Genomic DNA, 16,288 nt, shown 5'->3' with positions numbered 1-16,288 from the left:
AAGTATTCAGACCCCTTCACTTATTCCACATATTGTTACATTACAGCCTTATTCTAGAATTGATAAATTAAATGAAAAAAATCCTCAATCTACACACAATACCCTATAATTACAAAGCGAAAAAACTGTTTTCTATAAACAGAAATACCATATTTACATTAGTATTCAGACCCTTTGCTATGAGACTCGAAAATTTAGCTCAGGTGCACCCTGTTTCCATTGATCATCCTTGAGATGTTTCTACAACTTGGAGTCCACCTACGGTAAATTCAATTGATTGGACATGATTTGGAAAGGCACACACCTGCCTATATAGGGTCCCACAGTTGACAGTGCATGTCAGAGCAAAAAAACAAGCCATGAGGTCGAAGGAATTGTCCATAGAGCTCAGAGACAGGATTGTGTTGAGGCACAGATCTGGGAAAGGGTTCCAAAACATGTCTGCAGCATTGAAGGTCCCCAAGAACACAGTAGTCTCCATCATTCTTAAATGAAAGAAGTTTGGAACCACCAAGACTCTTCCTAGAGCTGGCCAAACTGCGCGGGAGAAGGGCCTTGGTCAGGGAGGTGACCAAAAACCCAAAGGTCACTGACAGAGCTCCAGAGTTCCTCTGTGGAGATGGTTGCCCTTCTGGAAAGTTCTCCCATCTCCGCAGCACTCCACCAATGAGGCCTTTATGGTAGAGTGGCTAGACAGAAGCCACTCCTCAGTAAAAGGCACATAACAGACCGCCTGGTGTTCGCCAAAAGGCACCTACAGGACTCTGACCATGAGAAACAAGATTCTTTAGTCTAATGAAACCAAGATTGAACTCTTTGGCCTGAATGCCAAGCATCACATCTGGAGGAAACCTAGCACCATCCCTATGGTGAAGCATGGGGGTGGCAGCATCTTTCTGTGGGGATGTTTTCAGCGGCAGGGAGGCTAGTCAGGATCGTGGGAAAGATGAACGGAGCAAAGTACAGAGACATCCTTGATGCAAACCTGCTCCAGAGTGCTCAAGACCTCAGACTGGACGAAGGTTCACATTCCAACAGGACAACGACCCTAAGCACACAACCAATACAACGCAGGAGTGGCTTCGGGACAAGTCTCTGAATGTCCTTGATTGGCCCAGCCAAAGCCCGGACTTGAACCCGATCAAACATATCTGGAGAGACCTGAAAATAGCTGTGCAGCGATGCTCCCAATCTAACCTGACAGAGGTTGAGAGGATCTGCAGAGAAGAATGGGAGAAGCTCCCCAAATACAGGTGTGCCAAGCTTGTAGCGTCATATCCAAAAAGACTCGAGGCTGTAATTGCTGCCAAAAGGTGCTTCAACAAAGTACTGAGTAAAGGGCCATCAAGCAGATCATAGTACATCTACCCTCTCCTCCTCCCCTATAAACAGCATACCTGTAGAATCTAGTGTCACTCCTGAATCACTGTGTTCCATCATTGTTAAACACACTGACACCTCTCTCATCATAAAACCCAAGATGTGGCACTGATTCCTGACACCTTGTTCAAACACGACGGTGAACATGTCCCGAATGATCCAGTATCTTTGTGATGAGAGGTTCTTTGTTAAGTGAAACCAGCTCTGCTTTGATATCATGTGATCTGATCTTCCCAGGGCAGAAGAAGCCTCCAGAGGCATGACAGGGCAGTGCCAGGACCAGTGCACAGGTTAGGTTACAACAGCGTATTGTTCCCTATGGAGACCCAGTTACTGCAGTCAGGGCTCAGGTGCCTGGCTGTGGCTAAGAGCTCAGCAAGGTCATAATTGTCCACATATGAGAGAGTGGTGAATTGGATTACCATTACATAACTTATTTAACACAGGATTTGTCTGGACCTTCTGAGACTTGATTCTCCTTGTCTCCACTAACTCAAATCATAGGGGGTTTGACCTTCTCAAAAGAGGGTGTACCCAAGAACTTTGTGAGCTGAACCATTGAGCGGCCCACTGAAAGACTTGTCTTCCATGGACGCTAGCGACTAGCCAACCTAACCCACATAAATACAGCATGGATCACTAATGATTCCCACCCTACATTACTGCCAGATGTTGATCTGGTTCTACAACCACTACCACATACACAAACCACTCTCAAAGCAGACATTTGTTCCTCTCTCTTCTACTCACCACTGAAGGAGATGTTAGCTCCTGTCTCTGCAGACTGACTCAGACTGCTGGCTGCCRCCACTGATGACCCAGTAAGAGTGACATCATCATCATCACTGTGAGAGTACAGTAGTGTTCCTCAGCCCTGCAGCCCTCTCTCTGGGTGGTTCCTACACTTGTCTAGACTTGTTACACATCTCCCTACTCCCTCATAAGGCACATTTAACAAAAGGTAATATGAACAATCACAATCACACTGCCTTAGTATATCAAAGTAAAAGATGAAGGGCTCTAGAAGGTTCACCTGAGCCATGGGCGGTTTCCAACGCATGTTCTTGAGGGGGGCCGGTGTGAACCCGCAGGTGCCTGTAGGTCTCTTCTTCAGCAGTAGGACTACACCTTTAGGGTCCTCTCTCAGCTTCCCCACCAGGTTCTTCAGCTGCCAGCCCACCTGACAACACACAGAGTCAGCAATATATCCTTCTGTAGCTGTGTAGTGAACTGCAAGGGCCAGATTCTAACTTAAGACATAAATGTGTGGTTTTAAGTGAACGTGTGAGCCGTGGACAGTCTCAACCCTTCTATAGCACTATAGTTAATTGGAGGAGTGGTGTGTGTGACAGGTGTCAGATATAACAGGTGCTGGGTGCTCACCACTGTCTGCTGGTTGACCTGGATCACCTCGTCACCTCCATGGATCTTCCTAGTCATGTCCGCCGGGGACTGACAACACAAAGGAGAAGATTAGTCTACCAACAGACATCACCTACATGTAATATTAGCTCCTGGATAATTACACATTTATCTGTGTTTGCTTTGTCGTCAGAAGTGCCACGTACGGGCTTGTTACGAAACAGACCCACTTCATAAGCCCCTGAGGAAATATACCTTCAATATAATTCTGACTACACAACACAAACACCCTTCTTAATGAATGGGTTGTCACATTATACATGACACATTTTGCATGAGAACGTCAAAGCAATTAATGAGTCATGATATATGATGAATTAGGGTTTGATAAACGACGGAAGGCATGATAATTAGGCTGTATTAGCTAGCGCTGCCACATTACTGTGTTCCTGAGGAGGAACACTAGGAGGATGTTTTACTGTTGGAGTTTGTGATTCTAAAATGGATGACGGAGATGGGAACAGCTATATTATTCAACCCATACACAACTCCATCCCTCTCTTCACTGCTTGATAAACACATTTACACTGGTATCCTTGCTGCTCTGGGGTAAACACTTCTGCCCTCGACCACCCTTCGCATCGGAGGAGGAGGGCAGGGTGGGTTGGAAAGAAGATGGACTGTTTGAAGCCCACCCTTAACTGTCCCCAGTGGTGGAAAAACTACCCAATTGTCATAGTTGAGTAAAAGTAAAGATAATAAAATAAATGACTCAAGTGAAAGTCACTAAGTAAAATCCTACTTGAGTAAAAGTAAAAGTATTTGGTTTTAAATATACTTAAGTATCAAAAGTMATTTCAAATTCCTTATATTCAGCAAACCAGATAGCCCCCAAAAAATGTAATTTACCGATAGCCAGGGGCACACTAACACTCAGACATAATTTACAAACAAAGCATGTGTGTTTAGTGAGTCTGCCAGATCAGAGGCAGTAAGGACAACCAGGAATGTTCTCATGATAAGTGCGTGAATTACACTATTTTYCTGTCCTGCTAAGCATTCAAAATGTAACAAGTCCTTTTGTGTCAGGGAAAATGTATGGAGTAAAAAGTGCATCATTTTCTTTAGGAATGTATTGAAGTCAAATTAAAAAGTTGTCAAAAATATAAATAGTAAAATACAGATACCCCCAAAAACKACATAAGTAGTACTTTAAATTATGTTTACTTAAGTACTTTATACCACTGACTGTCTCCCCATCAGAACTTGGCAACTAGTATTTACGCATAATATTAAGAGTTGCTATACCAACTGGATTTATAATGAAACATGGCGCGTTGACTAGGATGGTGTTCACAGGGATGGTGTTCACTAGGACGGCGCGTTCACTAGGATATACTCAAGTATTCCTCTGTGGCCATTATACTTACATGCTCTGTGGTGCCCGTGATGACATGAAGTCCATCATAGGTGGATTTGATGTACATACCCTGTACAAATACATGAATTATCATTTGTGAGACGGTTTGAACTTGTCTGGTGCTCAACTTTCTTACACACTGCGCTAGTAGTCCAGACACACTGCGCTAGTAGTCCAGACACACTGCGCTAGTAGTCCAGACACACTGCGCTAGTAGTCCAGACACAACTGCGCTAGTAGTCCAGAACACACTGCGCTAGTAGTCCAGACACACTGCGCTAGTAGTCCAGACACACTGCGCTAGTAGTCCAGACCACTGCGCTAGTAGTCCAGACACCTGCGCTAGTAGTCAGACACACTGCGCTAGTAGTCCAGACACACTGCGCTATAGTCCAGAACACTGCGCTAGTAGTCCAGACACACTGCGCTAGTAGTCCAGACACACTGGCTAGTAGTCCAGACACACTGCGCTAGTAGTCCAGACACACTGCGCTAGTAGTCCAGACACACTGCGCTAGTAGTCCAGACACACTGCGCTAGTAGTCCAGACCACTGCGCTAGTAGTCCAGACACACTGCGCTAGTAGTCCAGACCACTGAGCTATTAGTCAGACACACTGAGCTAGTAGTCCAGACACACTGCGCTAGTGATCCAGACACACTGAGCTAGTAGTCCAGACACACTGAGCTAGTAGTCCAGACACACTGAGCTAGTAGTCCTAGACAACACTGCGCTAGGTAGTCCAGAACACCTGAGCTAGTAGTCCAGACACACTGAGCTTAGTAGTCCAGACACCTGAGCTAGTAGTCCAGACACACTGAGCTAGTAGTCCAGACACACTGAGCTAGTAGTCAGCACACTGGCGCAAGTAGTCAGACACACTGAGCTAGTAGTCCAGACACACTGAGCTAGTAGTCCAGACACACTGAGCTAGTAGTCCAGACACACTGAGCTAGTAGTCCAGATGGTTTGGGGTTAAACTGAGAACAGGCAGCATTCCTCACCAGTCCCTCCCCAGGCTTGAGGTTGTTGAGCTGAACTTCATCCAAGCATGCTGATTGGCTCATCAGAGGGTCAGAGGTGGTTCTCACGGTCTGGTCACAGATGCTGTTCAGAACCTTGGACTGGAACGAGAAAGATCGGAGGGAATCCTTTTAAGCAACGCAAGAAAGCCAAAACAAACAACCCAAAGAATGAAAACAAAATTGAATGGAATCTCATGAATCCATCTCATTGCTTRTTCCAGTGACTCGATGTGCTTTCCTGATGGCTGTGATTACACGACCAACCCAGTAATGTCCCGTCACGTGACTGTGATTCTGTAGCTACCGCCTGTCACCTAAGAGGTGTTGTTTCTGTGGCTGTCAGTGTTAGAGGGGTGGGCTGGCAGGTTGGCCAGGCAGTCAGGTGACAAGAACAGTCAGTCACTCTGGGGCAATTATCACACTCCCCCAGGGAAGAGGGGGGGAACGAGGGGTGAGGGTCATTAACGTTAACATTAGCTGGTTCTCCAGCTTCAGATACAGCACTGAGAACATGCGGGAGATCCGCCTAACCCCCTCTTCTCCATTCTAGGTCATTACAGACAATCTCACCACCTTGTCATCATTAGTGGGGGCATTTTAGTGATGCTCTGAGAAAATTTGCTTTTTCTTCAGGCGAGTAACAAGCATCATGCCTAAAACACGCACAACACATTTGTGCTTACATACAGATGCGGATGGGACACGAGTTAAACCAACTGATGCACTGAACCAACCTTATTTTAGCTCTAATTGAATTTTGTGTTGACCACACAAGTCTATAACTAGATCCCTTGACAGGAATTTGTAAACAAACAAGAATCAGTGAAATGCTACTCACACACTTCAGAATATTCACCATAGATAGGGACCAGTCTAACTACAAGTCTAACTACAAGAGTTTTTCTGGTGCACTTATTTGAACAACAAGTTCAACATGGAGAAGACTTCTAAACAGTGTAGAGATTGAGATCTAGCTATTGTGTGAGTGCCTGCAGCAGAGTTCACCGACAGTGTCTGAGAGGGAGGAAGTTCAGTGTGAGCTGTAGAGTCTGGAGTGTCAGGGACAGGAAACACTGATTGATGGCCGGGGTGTATTTTAGCCGCCTCTTTTACCAGAGGGCCCAAGCCCATGGCCCTGCCTGCACTATTAACTCAGAGGGAGACTGCGCTGAAAGCATGCCACCTAATCTCCATATAAAACATTAGAGATCAACATCTACCCAAACGTTCAAACAGACTTTTCCTGAGTGCTCCCATAGGAGGTGGGAACTCATTCTAAAGTTTACATAAGAAAGGAGAGGAGATATACTTACAACTTCCAGGATCTTTTCCTCCATCTCGTAAACAGTATAGTCCTGTGGAGGAGACGACAGATGTTAGATAGGCGGCCTTCTCAATACTCCATCAACAGGAAGAGGTTCTTTCCCCACAAAGATAGTTTTTATTTACTAAGTATAGTGAGTCAGTAAATATGATATAATCAAAGATCCAGATATAGGACTGTGGGAGTTGGAGAATGGCCTCAAATAAATAGCTTTGAGTCAAATTACATCTCCATATGAACTTGGGGACAATATAATTACATAACGTGGTGTGGGGTTACAGTAAACTATAGAGTAGTGTAAATGAGGGAACCTTGCATCTAGAAAACACAACTTGGAGAGGAGGCGGCAAAGTGTTACACTGTAGAAACCATATCATCTAACTTCAAGGTGACCAAAAACCCATATCCAATCCCATTTCAGTTTTTTAATTGACTTCAGTAAACAAAACACCGTTTAGCACTGGGTTGCYATGCTTTCATCGTCTAACTTTTGATCCTCTAACAACTCAGTCATCATAACCTTTGATCGCCTGGTACTGTCCAAACTCAAAACCTCTCTTGGTCTGTGGACGACACTGTCAACAYGGGCCTACACTACATCCTTGATAACCGAAAGACATATGCAAGGATATTGTTTGTGGACTTCAGCTCTGCGTTGAATAACATCATCCCAGAACCGCTACATGACAAACTCTCCCAATTGAACGTATCCGGCTCCATCGGTCAGAGGATCACTGACTTCCTGATCAAAAGGACGCAACACGTGAAGCTGAGAACACCTTTTCGGACTCTTTATCCCTCAGCACCGGAGGGCCACAAGGACACGTGTTCTCACCTCAACACCGATAACTGCACCTGTCAAACTACTGAAGTTTGCATATGATACAACTGGTCGGTCTCAACACCGACGGCGATGAGTCCATGTACCGTGGAGAGATGACCGGCTGGTGGCCTGGTGCAGTCAAGTGGCCATCAGACTGTTGAATAGCCATCACTAGCACAGAGGCTGCTATCTATATACATAGACTTAAAATCACTGGCCACTTCAATAAATGTTTAAGTATCTTGCATTACTTCTCATATGTATTCTATACTACTCTACGCCGCTCTGACATTGCTCGTCCATATATTGATATATTCTTAATTCCATTCCTTTACTTTAATTTGTGTGTATTGGGTATATGTTGTGAAATTGTTAGATATTACTTGTTAAATATTACTGCACTGTCTGAGCATTGCTACACCCGCAATAACATCTGCTAAACACGTGTATGTGACCAATAACATTTGATAGATGTGTACACCGAGGAACTTGAAGCTTTCCACCTTCTCCACTGCAGTCCCGTCGATGTGGATAGGTAGGTGCTCCCTCTGCTGTTTCCTGAAGTCCACAATCATCTCCTTTGTTTTGTTGACGTTGAGTGAGGTTGTTTTCCTGGCACCACACTCCCAGAGCCCTCTCCYCCTCCCTGTAGGCTGTCTCGTCATGGTTGGTAATCAAGCCTACCACTGTTATGTCGTCTGCAAACTTGTTGATTGAGTTGGAGGGATGCTTGGCCACACAGTCATATGGGTGAACAGGAGGGGGCTGAGCACACACCCTTGTGGGGCCCCAGTGTTCAGGATCAGCAAAGTGGTGGTGTTGTTTCCTACCTTCACCACCTGGGGGCGGCCTGTCAGGAAGTTCAGGATCCAGATGCAGAGGGCGGGGTTCAGACCCAGGGCCTCGAACTTAAAAGATGAGCTTGGAGGGTACTATGGTGCTGAATACTGAGCTATAGTCAATGAACAGCATTCTTACATAGGTATTCCTCTTTTCCAAATGGGATAGGGCAGTGTGATGGCAATTGCATCGTCTGTGGATCTATTGGGGCGGTAAGCAAATTGAAGTGGGTCTAGGATGTTAGGTAAGGTAGAGGTGATATGATCCTTGACTAGTCTCTCAAAGCACTTCATGATGACAGAAGTGAGTGCTACGGGGTGATAGTCATTTAGTTCAGTTACCTTTGCTTTCTTGGGTACAGGAACAATGGTGGCCATCTTGAAGCACATCGGGACAGCAAACTGGGATAGGGTGAATGGACAAGGTTTGCCAGCTTATTTGTGAAAACCACAGAGAAGGACTACAGCACTGGTTTGTCCTTTAGGGCCAAGAGTTTTTTCCAGCAGTCTCTCTCTATGGAATCATCTTATGATCTGCACTGTACTGAATGTTTTCTTTTGGGATACCGATGCACATAAAACTATTTTTTAACTAGTAAAACCACCAGAACAAACATGGAGGGAAACTAATAAGCATAAAATACAGTTTCGGTACCAAAACAATATTTCCCCTCAATTACTTTCCAACACGGCCAAGGACGTGTGGTGTTTTTGAAAGGAATTTGTCAGGACCTCCATCAGAAACTGGCATATTTTTGCCATAAATAGGTCTATATTTGGATGAATACATCAAGCTGAAATGCATTTTTCATGCCAAAATCAGATATGCTAAAAAGACAGATTTAGTAGGTTTGCGGTCAAAAGCAGTATCATAATAAACTGCTTTTCTTACATGCAGACTGTTTTATATCAAAAGTAGCAAATGATCACAATGTGAATATAATCCTCGTTGGCATAATCTTTCAGATCTGTGTTTTTTGACAATCCCTTGAAGCATCAAACTTTCAAAAACAGAACAGAAGCAGTATTCATACATAAGCCAGATGGAAACCAAGATCAGAGGGAAAGACTGAGGAAAGATTCCCTGGGTAAAGCAGCCGATCCTCAGCCTCCTCATGCCATGGTGGTCCTCCCACAGCAGACTAGGATCAGATGACTCCCCAGACGGCCCTGCAGCCTTTGATCTGTAACCAGAGACAATTTGTCCAGCCGAGCGATGAAGTGGCAAAAAGAGAAGGCTGCTGGCACACCAGTTCAACAAGGAGCCAGTTATACAGCTGACCAGACTGGACAAATGAACAGGATCTTACAGAACAAGAAATCAAAACACCATGTGACTYAGACCTGCCCTCCAGACTTCCCTTCCTCCTACAATGTCTCTCCACCTCTTTACTGAGTGTTACCCACACCTTTCTTGACCCTTCATGCAGGAAGACAGAGCAAACTCTGACCTCACGGGTCAGATGAGGTGGCTGCAATGGCTGCATGTTTGCTGTTTTATTGCGTGTGTATACATTGAGTTCATTCATGCAGAAGGACATAAATCGACCATCTTTAAAGCCCTGTTCTTGGCGGAGGTTCATTAACAGGCTGTGTAACCTCATGAAGCATGCCCACACCATAAAAATCACAGTTATACTCCCCCTCAGCACCTGCCTGGTCTTTCAGACAAACACCTCCCCGAAATCTGTTGGGAGAGTCCAGGAGTGTCTAAAGCCTATGTCAGATACATAGGTCTGTGAGAGCATTGGAGGTATCTTCCTGCATGTGTCTATGACAGGATAAGGTGGCCCCTGGATGGACTGAAGACATATCCACCTGGGTCTCTCACAGCTGAGTGCCATCAAGGCCAAGGTGTCTGCTACAGTACACCACAGTAAAGCTGCAACAGGCAGCCCTGGAGTACAAGGCTCACGCCACACAAAAACCCTTCACTTCGAACACCTTTGTGGGAAATGTCTCCACTCAGCTCCCCACTCCTCCTCCACACCCAGGGTGAGACCCACCACAGTAAATCACCTGAGCTTTGAAATCCCAGACGTTGGCAAGGCAATCAGCACCCTGGGAACAGAATTTACCCTATGCAATAACCCTTCAAAAACAGTACCTGCAATCTCAATAGCCACTTTCACTATGGGTGTAAAATGTAAAGGCTGTTGGCAATTGTTGGGATGCCCTGGGGAAAGAAACGGTCAAAAAGCAGCCAGGCACTTTGCCTCTGTGCTTGGGTTTTTAACTGGCTTCGTTTGTTTTCTTTCAGAGCTGACTCTTACATAACCAGTTCGGACAACAAATTGGAAATATTAATTCTATAAATCTGATAAAAATAGAACCCGACAACCCATGGTCAAATCAAACACACATTTAACATGGCACGTTTGCTGATTTTTAAGGAGAGTTAAAACATCTAATGTGTGTCAGTGAAGGAGAGTTAAACATCTAATGTGTGTCAGTGAAGGAGAGGTAAACATCTAATGTGTGTCAGTGAAGGAGAGGTAAACATCTAATGTGTGTCAGTGAAGGAGAGGTAAACATCTAATGTGTGTCAGTGAAGGAGAGGTAACATCTTAATGTGTGTCAGTGAAGGAGAGGTTAACATCTAATGTGTGTCAGTGAAGGAGAGGTAAACATCTAATGTGTGTCAGTGAAGGAGAGGTAAACATCTAATGTGTGTCAGTGAAGAGAAGGTAAACATCTAATGTGTGTCAGTGAAGGAGAGTTAAACATCTAATGGGTGTCAGTGAAGGAGAGGTAAACATCTAATGTGTGCAGTGAAGGAGAGAGTAAACATCTAATGTGTGTCAGTGAAGGAGAGGTAAACATCTAATGTGTGTCAGTGAAGGAGAGTTAACATCTAATGTGTGTCAGTGAAGGAGAGGTAAACATCTAATGTGTGTCAGTGAAGTAGACCTATGTACCACCTCCTCAACCCACTGTACATTAACCCTCCACAGGACGTACACACAGAAAGTATGCCCTCCCGCTGTGAACATCTTGCAGCAGGCAAACAGAAACCACATGGCCGGGGGAATAATGCAGCACGCATAATGTTGGCAGATGCTTTTAAAAGAGCGCCAGAGATTTTCATTAAAGTGTAAACTCAGTGGCTGCAATTGCCGTTAAAACTCCACCATGGTTGGGGTCTCCTCAGCTAACCTGAGGGGGGGGGGGCAGACCAAAAACAAAACAGCAGAAGCAGGCTTGCGATGTTCATAACCCCCTGCCCCCCGACCTAATCCTACATGTGTCTGCCCTCAGGCCAGGATGCCCTGAGTGGAAAGAGCTATGGTGTGACTTTTCCAGGGGCATGCTGCATGTACACTGTTGAGAGGGATCTGGAGCAAGAGAGAGGGGTGGAGAAGAAGGGAGAGAGTGGAGGTAGAGCCAGCGAGAGAGCAACATGCTGACCTGTTGAACTGTGGTGGTGAGGTCCAGACACAGCTGAATGATCTTATTCTTGGTGCTGGTGAAGTCACTGATCCCAGTCAGGGGCGTCCTGCAACAAGAGAGGAGAGAAAAGATTGAGATGCCATTTCATCATGACATTTTAAGGTCCGGGTCATGTCCCTGACCAAACTGATATTCAGTAGCAGTCAGGAGAGCTGGATAAGGGAGTAAATATCACAGTGGGACAACAGTGCGACAGAGCCACCTCTAGGAGGCTGTTAATAAGGAAAACAACAGTACTGGTGAACCTTGCTCTACTTTGCATGTGCCTTGGATAGAAGGCTCTGTGGCCACAGACAATGATTGGAAGGAACACAGTCTGTCTCCATGTTGGGCCGCCTCCTCCATTCCTTCTCTCAAATACCCAGCCCTGAACTCAAACACATCTCCTACCGTTAGCCCCTCAACACCATGCCACCCMCAAATACGTTGGGAGAAGTCATCACAACACACTTTTGATCTTGAAACAAACCTCAGAAAATAAACAAATCCTTTCAGCTGTGAAGGTCAACATGGTGACATTAATACTACTACCTGGTTTAGTTAACTGACAGAAGGGGAGAGAGTGATCTTTAAAACAAATGCTTGGAAAATAAAGTAAGCACTGTACATGAGCAGTAGAGTATGTGGATATTCTGGAGGATTGAGTCTTACAGCTCATCTGGATATTGTCTAGACAATGACTAGACAGAGGTAGAGGAAACCCACCAGACTGTATCCAATTTCATTTATATGTCCTCAAACCCTTTCTAGAAGGCTCTCCTGAGAGAGAAGAGCTGTGTTTCTGCTATAGTCTGTAGAGAAACCAATGCCTGTAATGTGTAGCGTAGCAGTATATTCTAGTCATGAGGTGATTCAGTGAGCTTAATGACTCCTATGCATTCGAAAAACTAACATTACAGCTAACCCCAACGGCAGTCCAGGAGTTTGAATGTATATAGCAGATTTTATGTAGCTGGGACAGCTATGCAAAGTTACCATGGTAACYCTACTCTGTACATACAAATGGAGTACACTGAATGTTTTTTGCTCGTGGGGCCAGCCTTCCCAGAATGCTGTGCGATGCGAGGTCTTACCTGTCCAGCCAGGCCAGGAGACTCTTGGCAGCTCCGATGAGCTCCACCACGGAGGTGAGGAAGTCGTTGGGGGGTTTCCTGGAGGTGCTGCCGTCGTATGTCGGGCACTTCCTGCGGTCTGACGTGGACATGTGCAGGCTGTTGGTGGCTGCTCTCATCCTCACCACCAGACCCTTCAGGTTGTCTGTCTCCACTCCGTAGTTCTGAGAGGGGAAGAAAGAGCAGAAGAGTTGAGCTTGAWATATCAAGTTATAGTTTGTCATAAAATAATGTGTATTTTTACGTGATTACAGTGAACGTCAAATACATTGTTGGGACAAAGCATTGCTGTTTGGAACTGTTTTTCCAGATTTTTATGGCTCTGGATTTCATGTCACACACAAACATGTTTCCTGCAGAGTAAATGTGGGTTATTAATTGTAATGGGCTAAGGATGCATGATTTAAGAGGCCATGTCTMTACCGGCACCTCTGGGGAGAAATTCCCCTGCATTCTTCAGGCACGTCTGGCTCAACCCTCGGGAGAGAGGCGTGCACGTGCCATCACCTGATTCCCATCAAGCAAGCAAAGTTTTCATTCCTGAGCCAGTAAGTTGAGGGCAGACGTGTAAGCCTGGCCGCAGATCTGTGTGTGCTTAGGCTACTGCTCTGTCGACTGTTTATTCCTACTGACCTTACAACCCTGACCTCACTGAGCTGCTCCAGGGGAAGTGATTAGGTAAATGATTGACGGACACACCCAACCTAGTTTTTACTTCCAACTGTGTAGAACGAGATTCTCTTTTGAGTTTACGACTCAGAAAATACCTATAATTCCTTCTAATGGCCAAATAAATCCCTTATTTGAGGCCAAAGTTGTGTCCTGTACCTGCTGGTCCCTAGCTCTGCTCTGACTACAGGGATATTTTGTATGAAATAAAGCTTTAGATGTACATTGTTAGTACAGTATGAGCAGGCCAAGTTGCATTTCTTTACGTAAGCATCCACAAAGCCTTCTTCATCATAGCGCATAGCTACAGTTAGTCATATGGTGAGTTCATCACCTATCGGACTGTGCAGTACATTTCACTGCGAGCAATGTGTCTGATCTCAGGGAGCATTGGATTTAACACTGACCTATGGTCAGGTTCAGACCAATGCTCATCAACCATCACGATGGCCACATTCATCGTGACGTCAGTCAGCTGCCGGCTCTGCTTAGTGGCTTAATTTAGGATGGCTTAATTTAGCAACTAATCCTGGCAACTCACGCACACTCCACTTAAATATTGCGGAAAGAATGTGTTTGGAGTGGAGTGCTAGTTAAAGGAGACAAGAGGGGGGGTAGCCTAAACTCCTGTTCTGGCAAATATCAGCTCACATGGTGTTGCATCCCTGCCAGCCTCAGCCCGACTGGTACGCTAACGGCTAAACACGCTAAAGAGCAGAAAATAGCCTGCGCTCGCTCGGCCCTGCTCCACACTGAGGAAACCTGCAAGTGATCAGCGGCTAACTCCACTCAGCTGCCGTTTTATATCAGGAGCATTTACTCAGGAACAGATTATATATTACCTCATCCTAAAGTCGTCCCCACGGAGCTGCATGGGGCTGAGGCAGAAGCCATATGTGCAAACTGACAGAGCATGTTACATTTCCTACATCTCAGTTGGCAAATCAAACATCCAAACGGCTCTTTCAGAGGTCCACCGAGACACAAAGAGCCTTTGAGGTCATTATGGGAACCTCATGAACCTTAAGCAGATTTATACCAGGAGAAGAGATGGAGAGAAGGTGCATATAACTATCTCAGATGCTCTCAAAACACCACACTTGTCCATTATAAGACACAGCAACTGTGTTGAACCAAAACAGTGGCTTTGAAACTAAGCCATGGAGAGCCAATCAACATCAAACAGCACTGCTGGCTTTGTCATTAGTGAGCCAATAACACACAGAAACACCAGCTCTGACTGGTAGGCAGATGTTCAACACCTCTTTGTTCCATAGCTGTAGCAACTTATAGGAACAGGGACCAGGTAAATAATGTGCATTTCAAATCAAATTCACTCCATTTCAAAGTGACTGTTGTGAGCAGGATCTGCTTGGGCCTCCAGATAGGTCCTGTATCCTGACATGAACAAGTGTTCTCAGGAGACCCGAGGGGGGCTATCGCAACAGGTTCCCCTCACCGCATGGGCCCAACGATACGCATCACCTGACACGACCAGAGGAACATGGCCCAAGACGGGCATTCCCACAACTTTCGACCACAGACAGGAGGCTGTTGCCAGGTGGGGGCCCACATCGGTTTCCTGCTCCTGGGGAGATAGGTACGCACCTCCAGGGGACAAGTCCACAGTAAACCTCCAGGGGACAAGTCCACAGTAAAACACCAATCATTGCAGTTTCCACACACTACTTGGCTGCTGCGCCTTGAATATCTATTCCATGGCTCTGGGAGACAATAGGTGGGCTTTTCTCCTGTGAGCAGGCCGCTGGGGTTCCGAAGAAAATCAGAGGTGTTGGGTTTCAAGATGGGTCTCTGCAGAAGTCATCATGGTTTTGACTTGAGTCCCAGTTTGATTAATCAACATGTCCTTCGTCAGTCTACAGAGACCAGTTTGCTCTGATGGTTTTTGGCTGGTGAGCTGTAATCTGAGTAAGTCAGTCTGTCTAACGTCCTGCTGAGGGGGAGGAACTCGATGAGAGTCAAGCTAAGACATGTGTGATACAAGGTTCTACTCATTTATGAGATGAAAACAAATACACAGCACTGACRTAAGAACATGCTCTCCAAGAGCATTCAACAGAAAAAGAGAAGGTTCAGAGCATCTCATCTCCTGATCATCTACCAAATGGCTACATGACCGATACAGGGGGTATCCTGTCTACCCTGAAAGGACTGTGTGACCACAAAGAGAATAGTTGGACTTGAACCATTCGACACCACAGCAGAGAGACACTAGTGAGGGGGGAATTGGCTGGTAACACTGTCAGAGTGAGGGGGTCTGGTATTTGTCGGCTGTGTGTTCCTGTCATAAGCCATGACCTCTCCCGGGGCCAGTGAGAGAGAGGCCTCTATGTTAATAAAGTAGGGATGGGCACTGTTATATGACAGTTATGAGTGTGCCCCATTAAAAAAGAAGACATACCGGTAGCCTACACACTTTTCACCTGTGTAGCTTGTCATTGTTGGTCAATCAAAGCAGCACTACCGTCAGAGGCTCCACGTATAGCAAGTGAAGTGGGAGATTTCCGCTAAATGGAATTAAGTTAGTTAAATGAGAAGGAGTAGGCTACAATGATCAACCAAAATGTAGGCTGTTTAATATGAATGGAGTTGTTGTAGACAAGGACGCATAGAGCGCCGCAAAATAGCCTCAAATAGCTAGCTAGCTAACCAACTTAGCTGGCTATTTTAGCTAGCTAGCTTCTTCACATCAATTTGATGCAGTCAAGACAGACACTACCAGATGAGTTTCTAACTTGCTCGAGTCGGTTTGGCTACTTTCTCCCTCTGTGTCAGACACCCCGGCTCGAAAGAGAGAGAGAGGGCGACAGGTAGCCGGGAGGGTAGGAGCATTGGGCCAGTATCCGAAAAGTTGCTGGATCGA

The 16,288-nt window shown here is 45.6% G+C and overlaps 1 protein-coding gene across 3 annotated transcripts in view; it reads right to left on the bottom strand.

The window, feature by feature from the left end:
- The window catches only part of LOC111968834 (connector enhancer of kinase suppressor of ras 3-like), a 78,586-nt gene that overhangs the window by 40,042 nt on the left and 22,256 nt on the right, over positions 1–16,288 (bottom strand). For 2 of the 3 annotated variants that reach the window (XM_023994724.2, XM_070445217.1), the window contains exons 3-9: positions 12,697–12,899; positions 11,582–11,669; positions 6,501–6,542; positions 5,167–5,286; positions 4,173–4,232; positions 2,764–2,832; positions 2,414–2,560 (exon numbers count right to left, since the gene is read on the bottom strand). In XM_023994724.2, the coding sequence (XP_023850492.1) occupies positions 2,414–2,560; positions 2,764–2,832; positions 4,173–4,232; positions 5,167–5,286; positions 6,501–6,542; positions 11,582–11,669; positions 12,697–12,899 (729 nt within the window). Of the gene's footprint in view, positions 1–2,413; positions 2,561–2,763; positions 2,833–4,172; positions 4,233–5,166; positions 5,287–6,500; positions 6,543–8,515; positions 9,303–11,581; positions 11,670–12,696; positions 12,900–16,288 lie in introns of those variants that run through there. The other variant, XM_023994725.2, reaches the window with a different exon arrangement.

The sequence above is a fragment of the Salvelinus sp. IW2-2015 genome, linkage group LG9 (assembly GCF_002910315.2).
Source record: "Salvelinus sp. IW2-2015 linkage group LG9, ASM291031v2, whole genome shotgun sequence".
Lineage (NCBI taxonomy): Eukaryota > Metazoa > Chordata > Actinopteri > Salmoniformes > Salmonidae > Salvelinus > Salvelinus sp. IW2-2015.
Note: the sequence above shows the minus strand (reverse complement) of the source record. Positions and strands in the feature narration are given on the sequence as shown.